This window comes from Bombina bombina, chromosome 2 (genome assembly GCF_027579735.1).
Source record: "Bombina bombina isolate aBomBom1 chromosome 2, aBomBom1.pri, whole genome shotgun sequence".
In the NCBI taxonomy this organism is placed as follows: Eukaryota; Metazoa; Chordata; class Amphibia; order Anura; family Bombinatoridae; genus Bombina; species Bombina bombina.
Window position 1 is genome coordinate 314,403,416 of NC_069500.1, and position 25,197 is coordinate 314,428,612.

General features: G+C 35.5%; 1 protein-coding gene across 1 annotated transcript in view; it reads left to right on the plus strand.

The window, feature by feature from the left end:
* The window catches only part of ADAMTS19 (ADAM metallopeptidase with thrombospondin type 1 motif 19), a 574,573-nt gene that overhangs the window by 239,793 nt on the left and 309,583 nt on the right, over positions 1-25,197 (plus strand). Inside the window, exon 10 of the mRNA XM_053701647.1 lies at positions 9,541-9,691. Coding sequence (XP_053557622.1) covers positions 9,541-9,691 — 151 coding nt within the window. The remainder of the gene's footprint in view (positions 1-9,540; positions 9,692-25,197) is intronic.

Sequence of the window (25,197 nt, forward strand, 5' to 3'; positions counted from 1 at the left end):
CAAATCCACTTACGTCAGTTGCGTATCCTCTTTTTTCAATGGGACTTGCATAGCGCCGGTATTATGAGTCTGCCAAAAAGTGAGCGGTAGACCCTCTCCTGTCAAGCCTGGTACCGCATTTTAAAGTCAGTAGTTAAGAGTTTTACACTACAACGCCGTAGCATAAAACTCTTAACTAAAGTGCTAAAAGGTACACTCATACCCATAAACTACCTATTATCCCCTAAACCAAGGCTCCCCCACATCGCAAAAACTAAAATAATTTTTTTAACCCCTAATCTGCCAAACCGGACATCGCGCCACTATAATAAACATATTAACCCCTAAACTGCCGCACTCCCGCATCGCAAACACTATTTAAATATTATTAACCCCTAATCTGCTGGCCCTAACATCGCCAACACCTTTGTACATTTATTAACCCCTAATCTGCCTCACCCAAACGTCGCCGCAACTATATTAATTGTATTAACCCCTAAATCTAAGTCTAACCCTAGCCCTAACCCCCCTAACTTAAATATAATTTAAATAAATCTAAATAAAATTACTACAATTCACTAAATTATTCCTTTTTAAAACTAAATACTTACCTATAAAATAAACCCTAAGCTAGCTACAATATAACTAATAGTTACATTGTAGCTAGCTTAGGGTTTATTTTTATTTTACAGGCAACTTTGTATTTATTTTAACTAGGTACAATAGTTATTAACTATTTAATAACTACCTAGTTAAAATAAAGACAAATTTACCTGTAAAATAAAACCTAATCTAAATTACAATTACACCTATCACTACACTACAATTAAATTAATTACCTAAACTAAATACAATTAATTACAATTTAAAACAATTATACGAATTGTATTTATTATATACGTAATTATACGTAATTATACGAAAAAAAACAAACACTAAATTACAGAAAATAATAAACAAATTACAAGATTTTTAAACTAATTACACCAAATCTAATCCCCTAACAAAATAAAAAAGCCCCCCCAAAATAAAAAAAAGCCCTACCCTACACTAAATTACAAATAGCCCTTAAAAGGGCCTTTTGCGGAGCATTGCCCCAAAGTAATCAGCTCTTTTACCTGTAAAAAAAAATTACAATTCCCCCCCAACATTAAAACCCACCACCCACACAACTTACCCTACTCTAAAACCTACACAATCCCCCCTTAAAAAAACTAACACTATCCCCTTGAAGATCACCCTACCGTGAGACGTCTTCACCCAACCGGGCAGAAGTGGTCCTCCAGACGGGCAGAAGTCTTCATCCAAGCCGGGCAGAAGAGGTCCTCCAGACGGGCAGAAGTCTTCATCCAGACGGCATCTTCTATCTTCATCCATCCGGCGTGGAGCGGCTCCATCTTCAAGACATCCGACGCGGAGCATCCTCTTCATCCGGAGTCTTCTTCAACAATGACGGTTCCTTTAAGGGACGTCATCCAAGATGGCGTCCCTTCAATTCCGATTGGCTGATAAAATTCTATCAGCCAATCGGAATTAAGGTAGGAAAAATCTTATTGGCTGATGCAATCAGCCAATAGGATTGAGCTTGCATTCTATTGGCTGATTGGAACAGCCAATAGAATGCGAGCTCAATCCTATTGACTGATTGGATCAGCCAATAGGATTGAACTTCAATCTGCGTTAGGAGCTTTACGCTGCTTTTTTGCAGGTGTTAGTTTTTTTTTGAGCCGGCTCTCCCCCATTGATTCCTATGGGGAAATCGTGCATGAGCGCTGGTGTTGAGGTGAGATGTGGAGCTAAATTTTGCTCTACGATCACTTTTTTGGCGGCTAACCCCGGGTTTGTAAAAACCCGTAATACCAGTGCTGTCTGCAAGTGAGCGGTGAGCATAAACTGCGCGTTAGCACCGCTCAGTTTCTAACGCAAAACTCGTAATCTAGGTGACAGTTTTTTTTAGTGTAGAAAAGACTAGTAAGCGCAGAGTGTAATCACTAAACTCCTGAGTAACCTAAGGGTCCCTATCAAAGGTGTATAAAATCAGTATAAAAAATTAAATTTACCAGGAGCGCTAAAAAAAGCTAAAAGTGATATCCTAATAATAAAGTGCCAAGTGGTAGTGCAAATGAGTATGTGCAAAAAATATTCTATCGAGTGAAAAAAAATTTTTAAACCGTGAACACAATGTATTCAACCAGGGTTATATATCTTAATATAAGCCTAACTATTATATAAGTGGTACAGATACGTCTGAAAAAAACAACTTGTTTAAGTGTACAAATGTGATCCAGAAGGTCTATATATCTTAATATATGCCTATAAATACTAATGTCTCTAAAATTTCTTTGCTTAAAGTGCAAGAGTGAAAAAATGGTCCTCTGACCAAGCGTGTATAGAAACCAAAACAGTAATTATCAAAATTATTTCTTTGAATTAGTGCAAGTGTAGGATATACATAAAAATGTATTAATATATGGCGAAATATGCAAACATTATATGCAATAAAAACAGAATATAGAAAATAGAATATAAAAAAAACAAAAAAAAACCAAAAAAAAAACGGACGTCTCCGTATAAAATCAGGTTGCCACCACACAAGATTTCCTAAATGCGTATAGTCATTCGAAAAAACTTTCAGTCTTTGTGCAAAAAAGTCACTTTTCTTAAGCGAAAGTTTTCTATTTGAAGGGAAAACCTTTTAGCTTACCCCCAGCAGTTCAGTCAGATCAGTCCGTCAGTTTGGAATTACCGCCGTGGCGGAGTGACGTCACTCTTATAGGCGTTGTCCTCAATCCGTGATCCGATTGGTCCTTAGATCCCAGCTCAAGTTTCTAAGCTGCCGTGTTCAGTAAACAATCGTATCCGCTCTTTAGTGCTGAGTAGCACGCAGGATACTATTTGTAGTATGCAGACAATTAGAGTAAGTGCTGGAACTCCTGATTTCACCTTAGAGTTCAGTGGGCGCTATATCAGTGTTTAAGCGCAAATTCCAATAGGTTTGTGAATGTCCATTTGCCAGGGTATTAATATGACAGGAATAGGTCCACAGCTTAAGAAGAGTATTCAGCAACAACAGTACATAGCATCAACGCGTTTCTCCCTATACAGGGCTTTTTCAAGATGAAAATGTTGCCACAGTTGCAGCTTTTTAAAGGTGTTCCCAATTTCTCATTGGTTCAGTATAATTAGTTAAGGTGGTTTAGAACCCGAGGGTCCTGGTGTTCTACTTCCTCCCTAAAATTCACAAAAATTTAGAACTACCCCCAGGGAGACCTATTATCTCCGGGATAGGCTCTTTGTCATCCAACCTTTCTCATTATGTGGACATTTATCTACAGAAATTTGTTAAGAAATTAGATTCCTATTTAAGGGATTCGACTGAGGTTCTGAATATATTACAGAATACAGTCTAGGAAGAAAATCTAATTCTAGTCACTGGAGATATAACATCACTCTACACAGTGATAGATCACAAAAAGGGAATTAAAGCAATTAGTAAGTATCTAGACACTGACCCTGATATGAAGAGTGAACAAAAAGAATTCCTACTCACAAGCATAGAATTTATACTAAAAAACAATTATTTTATGCATGATAATCAATTTTATTTACAAATTGAAGGTACGGCTATGGGCACGAGGTTTGCACCCAGTTATGCCAATCTCTTTGTTGGAAATTGGGAAGATTCCTTTTTCCAGATGCATGACTGTGGTGCGGACCTCGTGCTCTATAGACGGTACATCGATGATGTCCTACTATTATGGAGAGGAACAGAAGACAAACTACTTAACCTTTTTAAAGACATGAACAATAATGACAGTGGCCTGAATTTTACTTTTAATTACAGTAGGGACAAAGTTGTCTTTTTAGATTTAGAGATCATGGTTATTAATAATTCTATACAAACGAAAACACATTTCAAGGAAGTAGATTCTAACAGCTTCGTTCACGCTAATAGTTGTCATTTGCAACAGTGGAAAGACAATATCCCTGTTGGACAAAGTTTAAGGATAAGGAAAAACTGCTCCAGAATGTGTGATTTTGAGAATCAAATTGAGGTATTAATAGAGAAGTTTAAAGACAGAGGTTATAATGAAGATTCTGTGAACAAAGCTGTACAAAGAGCTAAAGAAACAGACAGAGATTCCTTACTGATCTACAAACAAAAAGATACTAAAGAGAATAAGGAAATAATTAATGTTCCGTTTATTACAGATTTTAGCATAGACCATGGACTCATGAGAAAAATTCTTAATAAACACTGGGCCATACTTAGAGCAGATCCTATAATAGGAAATTCCCTCCCACCCAAACCGAAAATGATTTTCAGAAAAACAAAAAATTTTAAGTCTATTCTGGCACCCAGTATATCAAACACAAAAACACGGGGTTTTATTCAAAAAGACCTACAGGGAGAAAAAATCTCAGGCTTTTTTCCCTGCTATTCTTGTAAGGCCTGTAAACACAGTGATAAAAGAAGTACACTAAAAGTCTCAAAATTAGGAGAAGATATTAAGATTAAAGAATGCATTAGATGTACCACCAAGGGAGTTATATATGCCCTTAAGTGCACATGTGATTTGATTTACTTTGGGGAAACAAAACGAATAATCAAAGATAGAATAAGAGAGCACCTTTTATGTATCGAAAAAGGAATTGATGACACTAATCTATATAAACATTTTAAACTAAAACATAAAGGCAGAACTTCAGATTTGAAATATTGGGGAATAGTACATGTGAAACAAAATTGGAGAGGGGGAAATATGGAAAAATTCCTTAAATTGAAAGAAGCAGAGTTCATCTATAAATATGAGACACTATACCCTACTGGCCTCAACTCAGAGCTTGATATCTCACCGTTTTTATTGGATTAACCACATTTTAGATTCTTATTAGTCTCTGTACAAATACGTAATTATATTCCCATTTTTATTTAGTTATTTATATGAATTAATGTCCGGAGTAACAATTACATGATTTTATATTTATGTTTTTTTGTGAAAAAATTGTTTTAAAAACTTTTATAAGATAGTATAAGAAGTAACCTGGATTTTAGGAATATACATCTTTCTAGAAAACTATGGATTTCTTTTTAATCCTCTTTTTTATAGTATAGGTTTTAATTACTACACTTCTAAGTTATTGGATTTTCACATTTTAGACTCTTACATATGCACTAATAGAATTTGATAACAAATCACAAGTAATTTTGCCATAATAGAGGTTTGCCAATACCACCTTAAAAAATGTTCTAAACCACCTTAACTAATTATACTGAACCAATGAGAAATTGGGAACACCTTTAAAAAGGTGCAACTGTGGCAACATTTTCATCTTGAAAAAGCCCTGTATAGGGAGAAACGCGTTGATGCTATGTACTGTTGTTGCTGAATACTCTTCTTAAGCTGTGGACCTATTCCTGTCATATTAATACCCTGGCAAATGGACATTCACAAACCTATTGGAATTTGCGCTTAAACACTGATATAGCGCCCACTGAACTCTAAGGTGAAATCAGGAGTTCCAGCACTTACTCTAATTGTCTGCATACTACAAATAGTATCCTGCGTGCTACTCAGCACTAAAGAGCGGATACGATTGTTTACTGAACACGGCAGCTTAGAAACTTGAGCTGGGATCTAAGGACCAATCGGATCACGGATTGAGGACAACGCCTATAAGAGTGACGTCACTCCGCCACGGCGGTAATTCCAAACTGACGGACTGATCTGACTGAACTGCTGGGGGTAAGCTAAAAGGTTTTCCCTTCAAATAGAAAACTTTCGCTTAAGAAAAGTGACTTTTTTGCACAAAGACTGAAAGTTTTTTCGAATGACTATACGCATTTAGGAAATCTTGTGTGGTGGCAACCTGATTTTATACGGAGACGTCCGTTTTTTTTTTTTTTTTTATATTTTCTATATTCTGTTTTTATTGCATATAATGTTTGCATATTTGGCCATATATTAATAAATTTTTATGTATATCCTACACTTGCACTAATTCATAGAATTATTTTGATAATTACTGTTTTGGTTTCTATACACGCTTGGTCAGAGGACCATTTTTTCACTCTTGCACTTTAAGCAAAGAAATTTTAGAGACATTAGTATTTATAGGCATATATTAAGATATATAGACCTTCTGGATCACATTTGTACACTTAAACAAGTTGTTTTTTTCAGACGTATCTGTACCACTTATATAATAGTTAGGCTTATATTAAGATATATAACCCTGGTTGAATACATTGTGTTCACGGTTTAAAAATTTGTTTTCACTCGATAGAATATTTTTTGCACATACTCATTTGCACTACCACTTGGCACTTTATTATTAGGATATCACTTTTAGCTTTTTTTTAGCGCTCCTGGTAAATTTCATTTTTTATACTGACAGTTTTTTTTTCTTTCATGATTCAGATAGAGCATGCAATTTTAAGCAACTTTCTATTTGCCTCCTAAGCTTACATTCCTGCTTTTTCAAATAAAGATACCAAGAAAGTTACTTAAAATTGCATTGGGTTTTATATCCTTTTAATGTTTTATGTTTCATAGTCCCTTTAATCTATGTAATGTATTCAAAATGCAGAAAGAATAGTCACAATTAATTGCTGCATTTTGCTAAAGCATCCAAAATGTATATTTTGCATATTACTAGACATTGACTTTACACATCTTTCTTCTACATAATCTTTTGTAATGTGAAACAGATGCAAAATTAATAAATCATCAAATTGTAAATTACATATACAAATGTTTTAAATTAATCTTCGTAATTACATTTCATACTTTAAGCCACATAAATTGGTGTTTTCTTTTAAGTGAATCCAGCATGCGATTTGTGTATATTTCACTTGGTAGTGTTAATATCTAAATGTAATGCCTCATTAATGAAAACGTGGCCTTGTATTAGATTGTCAGATGGATATGCCTTTACTAAACTAACAAAAATGACAATTTACTTGGATTTGTAAGGGAAATATTCCATTGCTTAGAAATAATTAACATGATTCATTGTAACAGATCCTCTGTACATATTAAAATACTGGCTGTGTTTGAGAAATTCATAAAATAAATTATTTGCAAAATATTAGCAGAACTACTTGGGTTATTTTTTAGTAATTATTTAATTTAATGATCTGTTGTTTATAACAGGATAGTATAATTAATTTTCACTTTAAAGTGATTAGTTATTATACTACTAGTCTAGATTTGTAGTTGAGTGCAGATAATCTTATGACGAGATACATTCAGTATCTACATTGTTGTGACCAACTTTAAATTTTATAATGTGAACGTCTTCTCTTTTCATAAATGTATATTTTAGTGATTGTTGTATTTTGATCTGTATTAATGCTGCAATTGTTTGCTTTGCATAAAAACATAAATGGGAGGAAATGTATATCTTCATGTGATAAGGTTCTATCAATCAGTCTTCATTGTAACCCTCCTAAATATATACTTTATATGTTTATATGTTTTATCTCACATGATATGTGTAGGGTTAATTGAGTGTACTTATTTATCTACAATGCTTAAAGGGACACTGTACCCAAACATTTTCTTTCGTGATTCAGATTGAGCATGACATTTTAAGCAACTTTCTATTTTACTCCTATTATCAAATTTTCTTCATTCTCTTGGTATCTTTATTTGAAATGCAAGAATGTAAGTTTAGATGCCGGCCCATTTTTGGTGAACAACCTGGGTTGTCCTTGCTGATTGGTGGATAAATTAATCCACCAATAAAAAACTGCTGTCCAGAGTACTGAAACAAAAAAAAAAGCTTAGATGCCTTCTTTTTCAAATAATGATAGCAAGAGAATGAAGAAAAATTGATGATAGGAGTAATAAAATTGCATGCTCTTTCTGAATTACAAAAGAAATTTTTTGGGTACAGTGTCCCTTTAATGTCTCATTTTCAAATATAACTTCAAACAAGTATAAAAGCATTTATGCAAATCAAAAGTCATTCAGGGTACAACTTTTTTTCCCAATTGTAAAGTAATTTTTGTCCAAGTTGACATCTCTTGTGTGTTAAAACAGTATTAATTGTGAAATACGAAATAGCACAAAATCCAGTAAATAAATACATAAATAAAGGATAAAATTAGGTGTAAACCTAATGGGCATTGGCAGCTGGAAATCAGAAATAAAATAGATAGTACTGATTGGTTGTAAGGTTTTACTGTTGTATGTTCCGTAGAAAGAGCATCCACTTAAAGGAATATGAACCCCGATTTTTTTCTTTCATAATTTACATACACAAATGATTAAACAGCTTTCCAAGTTTTTTTATTATCTAATTTGTTTTGTTCTCTTGGCATTCTTTGTTCACAAGGAAACCTAGGTAGGCTCAGGAGCTGCTGATTGGTGGCTGCACATCTATGCCTCGTGTTATTAGCTCACTTAATGTGTTCAGTTAGTTCCCAGTAGTACATTTTTGCTTCTTTAATAACGGATACCAAGAAAATTAAGCCAATTACATAAAAGTAGTAAATTGGAAAGTTGTTTAAAATTGTTTTCTCTATCTAATGAATTTATTAAAAAAATGGGTTTCATGTCCCTTTATGCGTAGGGTCAGTCCTTAGCTATCCCTTGTGATAGTCTTATATACAATTAAAGGGACAGTCTAATCAAAATGAATCTTTCATGATTCAGATAGGGCATGAAATTTTAAACAACTTTCCAATTTACTTTTATCATCAAATTTGCTTTGTTCTGTTGGGGGTATTTTTAAAATGTCTAAACCGTTGAAAACCGTCTCTTAGCTCAGAGCATTTTGAAAGTTTTTCACAGTTAGACAGGGCTAGTTCATGTGTATTATATAGATAACATTGTGCTCACTCCCGTGGAGTTATTAAGTAGTCTGCACTGATTAACTAAACTGCATGTCTGTCAAAACTACTGAGATAAGGGGGCAGTCTGCAGAGGCTTAGATACAAGGTAATCACAGAGGTAAAAAGTGTATTAATATAACTGTGTTGGTTATGCAAAACTGGGAAATGGGGAATAAAGGGATTATCTATCTTTTTAAACAATAAAAATTCTGGTGAACACTGTCCTTTAATATGACTGTCCCAGTTTAACCTCCCCTATTCCATTGCATTTTTAGTGGTATTATTTGTAGGCTATATTTGTATATGCTAGTGGTAACTCTATAACTTTTTTACAAAACAATTGAAATAAAAATGAAATATACATTTAAAAAAGATAAAGAACATTCCATATATTAAATGTATATCATTTCTTGGTGTTTTACACAATTTTCTAATTCATACAAACTTCTACAAATGTTGAAAAGCAATGAGACTTCTGAAATGTGTGTGTATCTACATATTGTGAAAGCTGAAGTAGATTTATTTCTGTAAGACTAAAATCTTCCTATAAGAAAGATGCAGCATTCTGAAAGGAGAGTTAAAGGAAGCAGATCAAATTTCTGTAAAATGATAATGATATATCGTCTTTTTGTATTTTTACAGTAAAATTAATGTTTATGGCAGTTCAGTCATAACCACTTCTCTGTTCCACATTTTAAAACTTTTTTTTATGTTGCCAGGTCAAAAGCCAGTAACTGTTTGTTGCAGACAAATCCCCAAAGCCTTAGCTCCATGATTATTCCCTCAAAACTGCCAGGGATGACGTACACAGCAGATGAGCAATGTCAAATTCTGTTTGGACCAACAGCTTCTTTTTGTCAAGAAATGCAGGTACTGTACATACTAAAATGTCTCTAAAACATATGCTCACTAATTATCCACTACAGGGGTAGTACATCCTCTCTGCAAATTAACATTTATATAAAGGTTTCTTTCTATTTTTTGTTGTTGTGATTTATCATTTTAAATGAAAACAACATAGCAGTTTGTAGATATGAAAACATTTTTAGATGTTTTAATTTACTTAAAGGACATGGAACTCAAGATTATACTTTCTTGATTAAGACATAGCATAGAATTTCAGAAAATGTTTAAGTTTGCTTTACTTCTACATCATATATAGTATGGATTCTAAAAGAGTGTTGATGCACTAAGTACTACCATTTTCCAGTACTCTACAGAATCACAGGGCATTTTATTTACTGTAACCTAACTAGGCCCTCGTTGTAATCCATCAAAATAGTCATGAAAAAAGGTTCAGTGATTAATGGCTTCTTTTCTAAGTCACTCCAATGCATTTGAACAAACATGTTTTAACATAGTAAAACTGCTCAAATACTGTATAACCAGATACAGCTAAATATATAAAAAAAACTGTTAGAAACAGTCATTTTACTTTTACATGTGGTTTCCCAGCCCTTAACAATAGCAAAAGGAATGGAGATAAAGTGACAAATGATAGATAGTTGTCATTATATTAAATTCATTAGCCAACAAGTTTGAATGTAGTTTTTTACCATTTACAGGGATAGTAAAGTCCAAATGAAACTTTCATGATTCAGATAGGGCGTGCCATTTTAAACAACTTTCTAATTTACTTTTATCATCAAATTTGCTTTGTTCTCTTGTTATTCTTAGTGGAAAACTAAACCTAAGTAGGCTCATATGCTAATTTCTAAGCCCTTGAGGGCCGCCTCTGCATTTAAGTTTTTTTCACAGCTAGAGGGTGTTAGTTCATGTGTAAAATATAGATAACATTGTGCTCATGCACATGAAGTTATTTAAGAGTCAGCACTAATTGTCTGAAATGCCAGTCTGTCAAATTATCTGAGATAAGGAGGCAGTCTGCAGAAGCTTAGATACAAGGTGATTACAGAGCTAAAAAGTATATTAATATAACAGTGTTGGTTATGCAAAACTGGGGAATGGGAAATAAAGGGATTAGCTATCTTTTTAAACAATAACATGTTTGGTGTTTACTATCCCTTTAAAGGGATGGTAAACGATTCCCTTTTTAAAATCAGATCCAGAAGGTTAATGATATTTTAGATGGAGTTTCATTCATCAGTTGTAATGAAGATCCAATATAACTTACTTTTTTAAATAAATATAAAATTAAAATACCCTGTGCTCCACCGCCCACTTCAAAAGTAAATTTTTTGTGAGCTAAAGGTTTGAATTGTTCTCCAATCTAGCTACAACAAAAGTGCTATATGGGAAGAACGCTGATTGGACAACAATTCAAAAATTAGCACATAGAAAAATTTACTTTTGAAGTGGGCGGTGGAGTGCAGGGTATTTTAATTTTATATTTATTTTAAAAAGTAAGTTATATTGCATCTTCATTACAACTTTAAGGAACTATCTTTGGTTGTATATTTACTGGTTTACCATAGTGCAATAGCTATATCCTTTTCATTCAGACATTTTCCAAGATTGGTATAAACTATGGGCTAGCTCTCAATATTGTTTTTGCTTTTTTGTTGATTAAAGCACAATTAAATACATTAGAAGGGTATAATCAACAAATTAATAATAAAAATACAATGTAATAACATGTCCTCTGTATTATGTGAAAGCAACCAGCTAATCATAGACATATACTTATAATGTTAACTTGTGCACATGCTTAGTAAGAGCATATGCATCAGAAAGTGTGCATATAAAAATACTGTACATAATTTGGTAATGGATGTAAATTTGAAAATTGTATTTATTTATTTATTTTTATTTTAGGCTCTGTGTAAATCATGGAAGTCTAATTTTGGCATGATTATCCATTCAGGAATATTAGTAGATAAATAGAGCAGGAGCCCATTTTAAAATTCAGAATGTAGAAGAGGACCCTGTTGCAAATCGATGGATACAGCTTTAGATATTATAGATTTTAGGACTGGAACATTAAAGTGGTTCTCTAAGTTATTTTTTTAAATTTACATTAGAGAAGTTTGTTTTTTGTTTCTGTTAGTGATGGGGGAAATTTAGTGGCTATGGAATACCCATGGGGGAGTATGTGGATGACGGTGTTTTGTGCTGGGAGAATTTATTTGGGGTGTTAGTATTAAGGGAGCTGTGGGGGGGGTAACTGGTAATTGGAAAGAAGATCTGATCACTTATAGTTAAAGGGATACTGAACCATTTCTTTCATGATTCAGATAGAGCATTCAATTTTAACAACTTTTTAATTTATTCCTATTATCGATTTTTCTTCGTTCTCTTGGTATCTTTACTTGAAAAAGCAGGAATGTAAAATTTACGAGCCAGCACATTTTTGGTTCAGTACCCTGGATAACGCTTGCTGATTGGTGGATACATTTAGCCACCACTCATCAAGCAATACCCAAATTAGAAAGTGGCTTACAATTGCATGCTCTATCTGAATCATTTAAAAAAAAAAAAAAATGTGGGTTCAGTATCCCTTTTTATGGCAGTGGGGAAATGTAAAAGTTAGGGTTAATTGCTATGGGAAATAGGGTCAGAGAGGCTAGAGTTATTTCTGTTTCTAGTGGAGAGGATTTGAAAAAGTTTTGTAATTTTAATTCACAGCAAATCAAAAGGCAAATATACATTTTATTTACATGTTTACATTATTATCTTACAACATTACTTTGGACTTATCAGAGTGGTGTTTTATACCCTAGATATTGTGTCTAGATTTTTGTTCTTTAAAATACCATAACCTTGTGAATTACTGTTATTTCACTGAGTTTGTCAAACCCTTTACCTTACGCAAAAGGAAACCCTGAACTTTGTGGTCATATATCAAGATTAAATGATTGTGTTCTGGTGAGTATCACAGGCTTAAGGCCAAGATACACTAGAAATGTTGTTTCTATATTTGAAACACCACCAAGTCCATGCATAATGTTTTCTTAATTCTGTGCTGATGACAGTGTCCTGGCATGCTTTAAAGAACAGCATTTTTATAAGCAGTGAGGGATAAGGAGCAAACTATCACGTTTTCCATGAGCAGGAAAGACAGCTGGAATAGATAAAAAAATGGAAAAGACAGTTATAATGAAATGTATGAGCATCAATACTTTGCTGTAAATATATTGTTATCTGCCCATAATAATTGTGATTTAAAACCAAGAGTGTATTTAACTACATTACAATAGGGGATTAAAGTGCCATAAAACATGTTGAGATCTGTGCATATCCTAAAATGGCTAATTAAGTAAAATTAGTTTGCATTAAAAAAATTGTTTAAAAAATGCTGGCAAGTATTTGAAAATCATTTTCAAAAATAAGCAAAATTAGTTACATAGCCATACTGGCTGGAGTAGTCTGATCCACCCCCCTTATCAGTCTTTAGTATCAGAAACACAGGCATTGTATTTGAACTGAGTTCACAGTGGCTTATTTGCTTCTAGGCATGCTCCAGCAGATAATGAGTGTTAAAGTATTGCATTCTACCAAATCAAAAGTGGATATAGATATAGCCATAGAATGAATTGTGTAGGGGGAGTTAGAGCTGTATAATTCACAAATTTTAAAGAAAGGATTAATGGCGAGTCACTGCAGTACAAATTTGCAGGTAAAGTAATTAAAGTACATGATATTATATTTTGTCTCTATCCCAACTTGTTTTATGTCCCTTTAATAAAATTGAGCATCAATAAAAATCAGTCAGGGTGCGCAATCCTAAGGCTCCCCTCAGAGAGCCCAAATATATGTAAATATGGGAAATCATTATAACACTCCACTTGATTATTGCTGGATGTGAAAACTTTATTCAATCTTATAAGAGCAACATTTCAGTGCTGCCTGCTCCATTTTCAAGGTAACAATAGTGAACACAATACACATATTTAAACCCTAAACAATAAAAATTGAACCAATCCCCAATCACATAGGGGGAGAAATATATCATGGCATCATCTTACATACAAATTAACAACTTATCTTCCACTATTATTGACTCAGGAAAATGTACCAATATTAAAAACCTGAGGAGGTTAATCACATGCAAAAAAATAAAACTCCAACAAAAATCTAGTGGAGTGCCGTCACATTATTTCTCCTATTGTAGCTCAGTAATATTAAAATATTTATGCCAACATGACAAAGAGGTATTTATTTGGAAATTAATCATAATTTCAATGCAGGAACTGAAACCACTTAGCAGATGTTTATAGATAAGAGTTATTGTTTGATTTATTTAGATGTAGGTGAAATGTGTTCATAAACAAACTCTCTATGCAAATTACCTTTACTACATATTTCAGTAATTTTTAATCAAGGACCCACAGTTTATTTATCAACAGTTCTTAAATCAAATGGAAAACTAATTAACCTCACCTTTCATCATGTAAGACTAAACTCACATAGAGGAATTATTAAGGAAGCAGTCAGTTAATTTGTGTCCGGGTTGGAACAAATCTTATTATACTAGTAATAAATATCTGAACCCATACAAATGTCCTGGTTAGGGTTGGCTTAAAGAACATATCTCTCTGTGTTTTTTATGTGAAATCTGCATATTTTTTATTTAAAGACATCGGTAGTTTTTGATATGATTCCTATGGTGGAAACAGCTATGTAGGTGCACAAATTGCTATATTTGAAAATGTGGCAAACTTGTAGGCACACAGGGATAAATGCTATATTTTGCATGTCAGTCACTCATCTGAGTCTCAAATGAGAACACATTGTCTGTGGACAAATATGTATCATTAATGAGACAACAAGAACAACATTATATTTATACCCATTCTGCTAACTCACCACTGCAGAATAGTTGTTCTTTGTATCAAATTGTAGTATAATTTAGCTTAAAGGGACACTATACCTAAAACATTTAACCTGCTGGGTCGTTTGTTTACAAGCCACTGACAGCCACTCACCACCAGCCTGTCCCAGTATTATAGCATGTTTTTAGCTTGAGAAGGCAAAGCGCTATTAACACTCTTTAGTAACAGACTGAGGGCACAGTCAATCAGAAGCTATGATGTCTGAATTCTCAAACAACCCAACAGGTTAAATGTTTTAGGTTTAGTGTCCCTTTAAGCTAAATTATACTACAATTTGATACATAGAACAACTATTCTGCAGTGGTGAGTTAGCAATTTGAAAGTTAAATAGTATTACAAGCTGAAAGTAAAATGTTAGCCCATAATCGAAACACTCAGGCACGCTAACATCTGGAGATTGCATAGCATTTCCGTGCTAACCCCCTTTCCCTATAGACTTATAGGACAACTGCGCTCAAAGTCAAAGGTGCATTAAGAAGTACTTGAAATACCTTAGTCCTTCACTTAGAAGTAAATTTTATTTTTATTTATATACTGTATATATATATATATATATATATATATATATATATATATATATATATATATATATATATATATATATATATATATATAAGCAAATTGTGGTCACCAAGCACTCTCGTTATACATATAATGCCTAGGTGCAGTGCATAGAAATAATATAAACAGAAGCAAAGACCGCACTCATAGGTCTTATATTTCACCACTGATGTGGACTTTATTCAATCTGTAACGTTTCGGGGTTTCCCCCTTTGTCAAACATAACAAATAACATAATGCAAGTCCTTTATATACATACATAAAACCCCTCTTACCCCAGGTGCAAACCATCCAGCTCTGCCTACGGCGGGCTTCCGGCAGCGTTCACTCCGCGCAACTGCGCATGCGCGAGGCAGCACTACGGAACCCCCAGCAGGCCAACTGAAACAAAAAGCGAAATAAAAATTACCGTAACTTAGCAACGGTAATGCTTAGACAAACATAATGGAACAGCGCTGTAAGGATGACCTCTACATAATACAGAGACACCCCATTTCTATTCTTAACATCTCCTCATCAGTAATTTCCACATTAGATATCAACATAACCAATATAAGTATAACATAACATTATCGTTAAACATTGGCATTTTAGCCAGTTATCAGAGGAGGAAGTGGGGGGCTGGGTATTGACAGCAATATACTGGCCAGTATTTAATCTGTATAGAGAGACTTTTAAATAAACTCAACATTACCACAATTGGAACAAATATAATTCAGATTGAAAACATGAAGCTAATTCTATTTACAGAATATATAACAGTATTGGAGTAGTCATGTTACTAGATGTGTGGACCTATCAGAATCTAGTATCAATAGACTCCCTTCCTTATCCAGATGTTAATTCACATATTGTTATTAGACATCATTATCACTTTACAGGAAACAGTGTAAATCGAAATTGGTATTCAATCCTTTTGGAGTTAAAGTGTCCAGTGTGTGAATCCATCTGGACTCCTTTCGTAGCAGTAACTTGCCTCTGTCACCACCCCTGGGCAAGGGGGGGACGTGGTCAATGATCACCTGAGATATGTGATCATTGACCACGTCCCCCCCTTGCCCAGGGGTGGTGACAGAGGCAAGTTACTGCTACGAAAGGAGTCCAGATGGATTCACACACTGGACACTTTAACTCCAAAAGGATTGAATACCAATTTCGATTTACACTGTTTCCTGTAAAGTGATAATGATGTCTAATAACAATATGTGAATTAACATCTGGATAAGGAAGGGAGTCTATTGATACTAGATTCTGATAGGTCCACACATCTAGTAACATGACTACTCCAATACTGTTATATATTCTGTAAATAGAATTAGCTTCATGTTTTCAATCTGAATTATATTTGTTCCAATTGTGGTAATGTTGAGTTTATTTAAAAGTCTCTCTATACAGATTAAATACTGGCCAGTATATTGCTGTCAATACCCAGCCCCCCACTTCCTCCTCTGATAACTGGCTAAAATGCCAATGTTTAACGATAATGTTATGTTATACTTATATTGGTTATGTTGATATCTAATGTGGAAATTACTGATGAGGAGATGTTAAGAATAGAAATGGGGTGTCTCTGTATTATGTAGAGGTCATCCTTACAGCGCTGTTCCATTATGTTTGTCTAAGCATTACCGTTGCTAAGTTACGGTAATTTTTATTTCGCTTTTTGTTTCAGTTGGCCTGCTGGGGGTTCCGTAGTGCTGCCTCGCGCATGCGCAGTTGCGCGGAGTGAACGCTGCCGGAAGCCCGCCGTAGGCAGAGCTGGATGGTTTGCACCTGGGGTAAGAGGGGTTTTATGTATGTATATAAAGGACTTGCATTATGTTATTTGTTATGTTTGACAAAGGGGGAAACCCCGAAACGTTACAGATTGAATAAAGTCCACATCAGTGGTGAAATATAAGACCTATGAGTGCGGTCTTTGCTTCTGTTTATATATATATATATATATATATATATATATATATATACGTTGATTGGAGTAGCCATGTTAGTCCAGAGATTTAGATATCAAAATAACAAGAGTATTGCATTGAGCAATGATACTGTTTTTTATTGGACTAACTATACATTTATAAGTTGACAAGCTTTCGGAAGAGTTCCTTCCTTTATCAAGTCTAAAGCAATACTGCAGTATTGCAGTATTGCTTTAGACTTGATAAAGGAAGGAACTCTTCCGAAAGCTTGTCAACTTATAAATGTATAGTTAGTCCAATAAAAAACAGTATCATTGCTCAATGCAATACTATTGTTATTTTGATATATATGTATATATATATACAAAACACGGAAGGGAACTGCACTCTCATACCGGACCGGGTACACATCAATGACCCTGCAACATGCTCAGCCCTGGGTGCCACTGGCACTCACAGGAAGCTGTGCTGTCCCCAGAGCCACAAGCAGTTAACCCCAGACAGGTCTGGGTGCAAGAACCATATGGAAAATTACAAAACAAATTAATACAACACACAGAGAAAACCCAGCACTCACTTACAAGCTCTCAGCTAAGATTTAAAAGCAAAAATGGAAAGGTTAGTCACCGCATCTGGCCAAATGGGACAAGCTCAGGTACCACGTCAAGGTCCTTTCCAATACCTGAGACCCTAAAACAGCCACACAATGCAAGCTTTCAAATCCAAACAAACTGAAAACAAGGGAAGGGTGCACAGGAATATTTAACCACCCTAGACATATACAAAACACGGAAGGGAACTGCACTCTCATACCGGACCGGGTACACATCCCATGACCCTGCAACATGCTCAGCCCTGGGTGCCACTGGCACTCACAGGAAGCTGTGCTGTCCCCAGAGCCTTGACGTGGTACCTGAGCTTGTCCCATTTGGCCAGATGCGGTGACTAACCTTTCCATTTTTGCTTTTAAATCTTAGCTGAGAGCTTGTAAGTGAGTGCTGGGTTTTCTCTGTGTGTTGTATTAATTTGTTTTGTAATTTTCCCTATGGTTCTTGCACCCAGACCTGTCTGGGGTTAACTGCTTGTGGCTCTGGGGACAGCACAGCTTCCTGTGAGTGCCAGTGGCACCCAGGGCTGAGCATGTTGCAGGGTCATGGGATGTGTACCCGGTCCGGTATGAGAGTGCAGTTTCCTTCCGTGTTTTGTATATGTCTAGGGTGGTTACATATTCCTGTGCACCCTTCCCTTGTTTTCAGTTTGTTTGGATTTGAAAGCTTGCATTGTGTGGCTGTTTTAGGGTCTCAGGTATTGGAAAGGACCTTGACGTGGTACCTGAGCTTGTCCCATTTGGCCAGATGCGGTGACTAACCTTTCCATTTTTGCTTTTAAATCTTAGCTGAAAGCTTGTAAGTGAGTGCTGGGTTTTCTCTGTGTTGTATTAATTTGTTTTGTAATTTTCCCTATGGTTCTTGCACCCAGACCTGTCTGGGGTTAACTGCTTGTGGCTCTGGGGACAGCACAGCTTCCTGTGAGTGCCAGTGGCACCCAGGGCTGAGCATGTTGCAGGGTCATGGGATGTGTACCCGGTCCGGTATGAGAGTGCAGTTCCCTTCCATGTTTTGTATATGTCTAGGGTGGTTACATATTCCTGTGCACCCTTCCCTTGTTTTCAGTTTGTTTGGATTTGAAAGCTTGCATTGTGTGGCTGTTTTAGGGTCTCAGGTATTGGAAAGGACCTTGACGTGGTACCTGAGCTTGTCCCATTTGGCCAGATGCGTTGACTAATCTTTCCATTTTTGCTTTTAAATCTTAGCTGAGAGCTTGTAAGTGAGTGCTGGGTTTTCTCTGTGTGTTGTATTAATTTGTTTTGTAATTTTCCCTATGGTTCTTGCACACAGACCTGTCTGGGGTTAACTGCTTGTGGCTCTGGGGACAGCACAGCTTCCTGTGAGTGCCAGTGGCACCCAGGGCTGAGCATGTTGCAGGGTCATGGGATGTGTACAAGAGAAGGGGAGGCGGCAGGCACTACTTAACAGACCCACAAACGTAAGTAGTAAAAAACAAAGTCTTTATTGAAGGCACTTAGCCATATAAAAAAGCAGACTGACAGGCAGGGGAAACAGAACAACAAGGTCTTACGCGTTTCGCGCCCCCTTGTGGCGCTTACTCATAGACTGTTGTCTATGTTACAACCTTAACAATTTATAGGCTAAACATGAAAAAGGTTAACCCTTCAGCATACAGGCAATTGGGTGGATACAGACAATTGTAATTAACAGTTGATAAACAGAGTTACAGAGTACACAGTCATAAGATGTAAAAGCTAGTAATAGAACTACTTAATGCATCAAGATACAAAATTCAAAAAACAAAGTATTATGAAGTTGGGCAAAAATATATATACTTTAAAATAAAGGAATTTGCACCATTGATTACAACAAAGAGATTAATTTGTATGGTTTTCTATATCATTGCTAGTAGAAAAAACTAACTAACTAATGTGAAACATTGTACAGTTAACTGATGCACAATAATATTAAGCTAACAAAGAAAGGGAAGAAACAAATAAGAGGAAAGTACAAGCCATAGATATCAAACAATGATAATTTGACATAATCTAGTTATCAATAAAATAACTGATATCGCATTCCCTATTCATGCCAATAGGATGGCGTGTTTTGAGTTTTAAAATCCAATATAATTCTTTCTTCTCTAATATCTTGGATTTATTACCTCCTCTTGGGGGAACTGTAGCTATATCTATGATTTGCAAAGCCAATTCTGCTTGATTAGAGAAATGAACATAATTAAAATGGTTAGCAACTGCAGAGTCAGATTCATAATTTTTAGTATCCCTAATATGTTCATTAAATCTAGTTCTGACATGACGTGATGTCATGCCTACATACTGGCAGAAACAAAGTTTGCATGTAAGTAAATAAACTGCATATTGAGTAGAACAGTTGGCATAAAAGTCTATATTGTAAGTGTTGTTATCAGCAGAGCAGTGAAACGTGTCACCCTGTAGGATGTTAGGACACGCATAACAAATTTTGGCCCCACATTTATAAGTACCTTTTTTGGACAGCCAGTTTTTTGGAGTACCTTGGGATATATTCTTAACCATACTAGGAGACAATATTTGTCCCAATGTCTTAGATTTTTTAGGGACAAATTTAAATTTGTGAATGTATTCACCAAGTACATCATCTGTAGCCAGTATTGGTAAATGCTTTTTTAAGATGTTTATTATATCCTGATATTGCTGACTGTATTCAGTCGTAAACACTATTGAGTCATCAAAGCTATTTTCCTTTGGCCTAGTATGTAGAACATTTTGATGATGAGTACTAACCATTTTTCTACATTTTTCTAACTTCTGAAACTTATATCCTCTTCTAGTTAGTCTATTTCTGAGTTCTATGGACTGCTGATCATAGATCTCATCAGATTTGGTATTACATCTAAGTCTTAGAAATTGTGATTTGGGTATAGATTCAATAAGATGTTGTGGATGTTGAGAGGTGGCGTGAAGTATTGTGTTGCCAGCTGTGGTTTTTCTGAATGTTTTGGTCACTATATGATTATCAATAATTTGAAGGGTTAAGTCCAAGTAATTCACACTTACTCTGCTAAAAACCCCAGTAAATTTTAGACCCATTTCATTGTTGTTACAAAAATCAATAAATTCATAAAACAGTGTATCATCAACAGGTTTTTTAACTATGAAAAGAAGGTCATCTATATAGCGTACCAATAATTCTATATCTTCACACCAAGGGTTCATTGGCATATACACATAAAGTAACCCCCACCAGGCAACAAAGATATTGGCAAATGAGGGCGCATACTTGGCCCCCATGGCTGTACCACATATTTGTAAATAATATTGATTGTTGAATAAAAAATAATTATGCGACAAAAGAAATCTCAATACCTCACAAACATATTCAATAATGGGGGATTCCAAATTAGAGTCCCTATGCAGAAAAAACTCAACTGCCTGAATACCCAAATTTTGCGGGATAGAGGTGTATAAGGAAGTTATGTCTATAGCAACCCAAGTAAAGTTTGATTGCCAGTTAATGTTATCTAATGTATTTAAGAGATGTGAGCTATCTCTAAGATAACTAAGTTGGGAAGTGGCAATTGGCTGTAATATGGAATCTAACCATTCTCCTAATGGTTCAAACAAGGAACCAATTCCAGCCACTATGGGTCTACCCGGTGGGGAATCTGAACTCTTGTGTATTTTGGGTACATGATGAAACACGGGACATATTGGATTTTCAGGTAACAAGGAATTCATATCTTGTTCTTTGAAGACTCCCAAGGTAATACCATCAGCTATTAGTTGTTTAAGACTATGTTTAAAGATATTAGTGGGATTGATGTTCAATAGACAGTAAGTGCCTATGTCAGACAGCTGTCTGTAGGCTTCACAGAAATAACTAGTCTTATTCATGACTACAATGCTGCCTCCCTTATCAGAATTACGTATAACAATATTGTTATTGTCACATAAAGACTTAACAGCTAGTCTCTCTTTATATGTGAGATTGGGGGAGGCAGCATTATTGCCAGTATCACTTTCTAGCCGCAGTATATCAGCCTGAACTGCTTTTTGAAATGCATTTACCAAAGGGCCCCTAGAATTCTTTGGATAAAACTCAGAGTTATGTTTATTGGGTCTCGGTACTGAATGAGGATTGGAGTCCTGATTATTATAATTATCTGAGTATAGATCTTCTAGAGTATTTAAAGCACATGCATCCTGAAATGCTAAATGAGAAACATTAGAATTATGTTGAAGACTTACTACATTTTTGTTTGGTGGTATATCATTGGTTCTATTCTGTGCAAAAAACCTTTTGAGAGACAATTTGCGTACAAATTTGTTCACATCTAACAATGTATTGAAACTTGAAAATTTGTTAGTAGGTGCAAACCCAAGTCCTTTAGATAAGACTTTAGTTTCCTCTTTGGATAATGAATAGTCCAAAATATTGACCACACTTAGATCATAGGAAGATGCAGATGAGGTCTCTTCGACAGATGACTCAATTGGTAACTTCACTTCTTCTTTTTGTTTTTTACTTGACCTTTTGCTTCTCCATCTTCTCTTTCTTCTTTCTCTTTTGGAATTATTTTCCTTGTTTTTATTCGACCTGCCCGTTGGATCTCCTCTGGTTCGTCCACCACTGGCACCTGTAAAAAAGCAGAGGAAGAAGAGAGGGAGGGGGAGGAGGAGAGAGAAGAGGGAATAGAGGAACTGGAAGAAATCCCAGTACCCCTAGATGTAACATCTGAATCAGTGGACTCTCCATCATTACTGAATACTACTTTTCTTTTTTGTTTATTTTTCAGAATGGACTTAGGGTGTTCTTTCCAGTCATCATTGCTTTTAGGGGTTTGTTGACTTTTCCCAGTATTATTGCTTTTATTAGCTTGCTTATTTTTCCAGAATGATTCTTTTCTTTGCTTTCGAACAGCAGCCCAGTTGTAAACTTTATTTTGTTCATAATCTTCTTTATCACGATTAAATTTGTTGCCTTTTCTGGAAGCTTGTTCGGCATCATATTTATTTATTGCCTCATCCATCTTCTTTTTATTTTCAGCATAATTAGTGCAGTGCTCATAATTTTTCAAACCTTCTTTTTTAACTTTAATTTCTGATTGTAATTGTGCACGCTTCTTTGTCTTAACTCGTACCAGAATGTTAATAAGTGTGAATGAGCACTCAGATAAAGCAGTATTCCAATCATCCATATAGTACTATCTTCAAACTCAAAAGAGGGATATTTTTTTATTCTTAAACCTCTTGGTATGCGTTGATGATCAAGATATTTCTGAAATGCTATGATATCCCACATGAGTCTTAAGTCTGTTGTCAGAGAATGTTGTAGTGATTTAAAAGATTTCTTTATATCTAAGTTATCTTTGCCCAAGTCCTCTGAAAAAATTTGATCAAAGAACTTTTTCCTTGTGATGAGATCAAAAATCTCATAACAGTAATCTGTGGTTTGATCCTCTGATGGATCTGATGCAGTATTATCGTCTGTGTACTCTGTGTCAGCCATACTATTAGCACCTGTATCCACCCCTGCCATGTCAAGTCAGAAGAAAAGTGGCTCTGTGTACGTGAGTAGCTGGATAAGCTCCGGTATTATACAATAAGGCACAAAATAAAGGAAGTCCAAACCAAAGTGCAGACTAACTATAATGTCCTTTAATGAATAGTTGGACAAATGAGTAATCCCGCTATGAAGTGAGAGTGACCGTTAAACTGCAATGTGTCGCCGTAACTTATTATTTGCTTGAGGCAAAATTCCTTTGTAAAACAAGCCAATTTCAAAACAGCGATACACAGTTATCAAGTAGTTAAAAAGGTTACTCACTGACTGTGTAGTTCTCAATGTCCCAACCTGTTCCGAAGGTAGCTGAGCCAAGCGATAAGCAAATCCAAGAAGCGTGAGGGTAAGTGGGTAATCGCAGCTGTAGCGTCCTCGGAATGAACCGGAAGTACAATCCTCGAGAAGAGGTCACTGAAAAGTCCCCAGGATACTCACGGAGTGCCGTAGCCAAAAAACGGAGGATTAGCCCGTAAAGCAATACAAGAGAAGGGGAGGCGGCAGGCACTACTTAACAGACCCACAAATGTAAGTAGTAAAAAACAAAGTCTTTATTGAAGGCACTTAGCCATATAAAAAAGCAGACTGACAGGCAGGGGAAACAGAACAACAAGGTCTTACGCGTTTCGCGCCCCCTAGTGGTGCTTACTCATAGACTGTTGTCTATGTTACAACCTTAACAATTTATAGGCTAAACATGAAAAAGGTTAACCCTTCAGCAGCCAAATAAAAACAGGTTAAAAACATAGATAGTTCTGGGTGGATACAGGCAATTGTAATTAACAGTTGATAAACAGAGTTACAGAGTACACAGTCATAAGATGTAAAAGCTAGTAATAGAACTACTTAATGCATCAAGATACAAAATTCAAAAAACAAAGTATTATGAAGTTGGGCAAAAATATATATACTTTAAAATAAAGGAATTTGCACCATTGATTACAACAAAGAGATTAACTTGTATGGTTTTCTATATCATTGCTAGTAGAAAAAACTAACTAACTAATGTGAAACATTGTACAGTTAACTGATGCACAATAATATTGAGCTAACAAAGAAAGGGAAGAAACAAATAAGAGGAAAGTACAAGCCATAGATATCAAACAATGATAATTTGACATAATCTAGTTATCAATAAAATAACTGATATCGCATTCCCTATTCATGCCAATAGGATGGGATGTGTCATGGGATGTGTACCCGGTCCGGTATGAGAGTGCAGTTCCCTTCCGTGTTTTGTATATGTCTAGGGTGGTTACATATTCCTGTGCACCCTTTCCTTGTTTTCAGCTTGTTTGGATTTGAAAGCTTGCATTGTGTGGCTGTTTTAGGGTCTCAGGTATTGGAAAGGACCTTGACGTGGTACCTGAGCTTGTCCCATTTGGCCAGATGCGGTGACTAACCTTTCCATTTTTGCTTTTAAATCTTAGCTGAGAGCTTGTGAGTGCTGGGTTTTCTCTGTGTGTTGTATTAATTTGTTTTGTAATTTTCCCTATTGTTCTTGCACCCAGACCTGTCTGGGGTTAACTGCTTGTGGCTCTGGGGACAGCACTGCTTCCTGTGAGTGCCAGTGGCACCCAGGGCTGAGCATGTTGCAGGGTCATGGGATGTGTACCCGGTCCGGTATGAGAGTGCAGTTCCCTTCCGTGTTTTGTATATGTCTAGGGTGGCTATATATTCCTGTGCACCCTTCCCTTGTTTTCAGTTTGTTTGGATTTTAAAGCTTGCATTGTGTGGCTGTTTTAGGGTCTCAGGTATTGGAAAGGACCTTGACGTGGTACCTGAGCTTGTCCCATTTGGCCAGATGCGGTGAATAACCTTTCCATTTTTGCTTTTAAATCTTAGCTGAGAGCTTGTAAGTGAGTGCTGGGTTTTCTCTGTGTGTTGTATTAATTTGTTTTGTAATTTTCCCTATGGTTCTTGCACCCAGACCTGTCTGGGGTTAACTGCTTGTGGCTCTGGGGACAGCACAGCTTCCT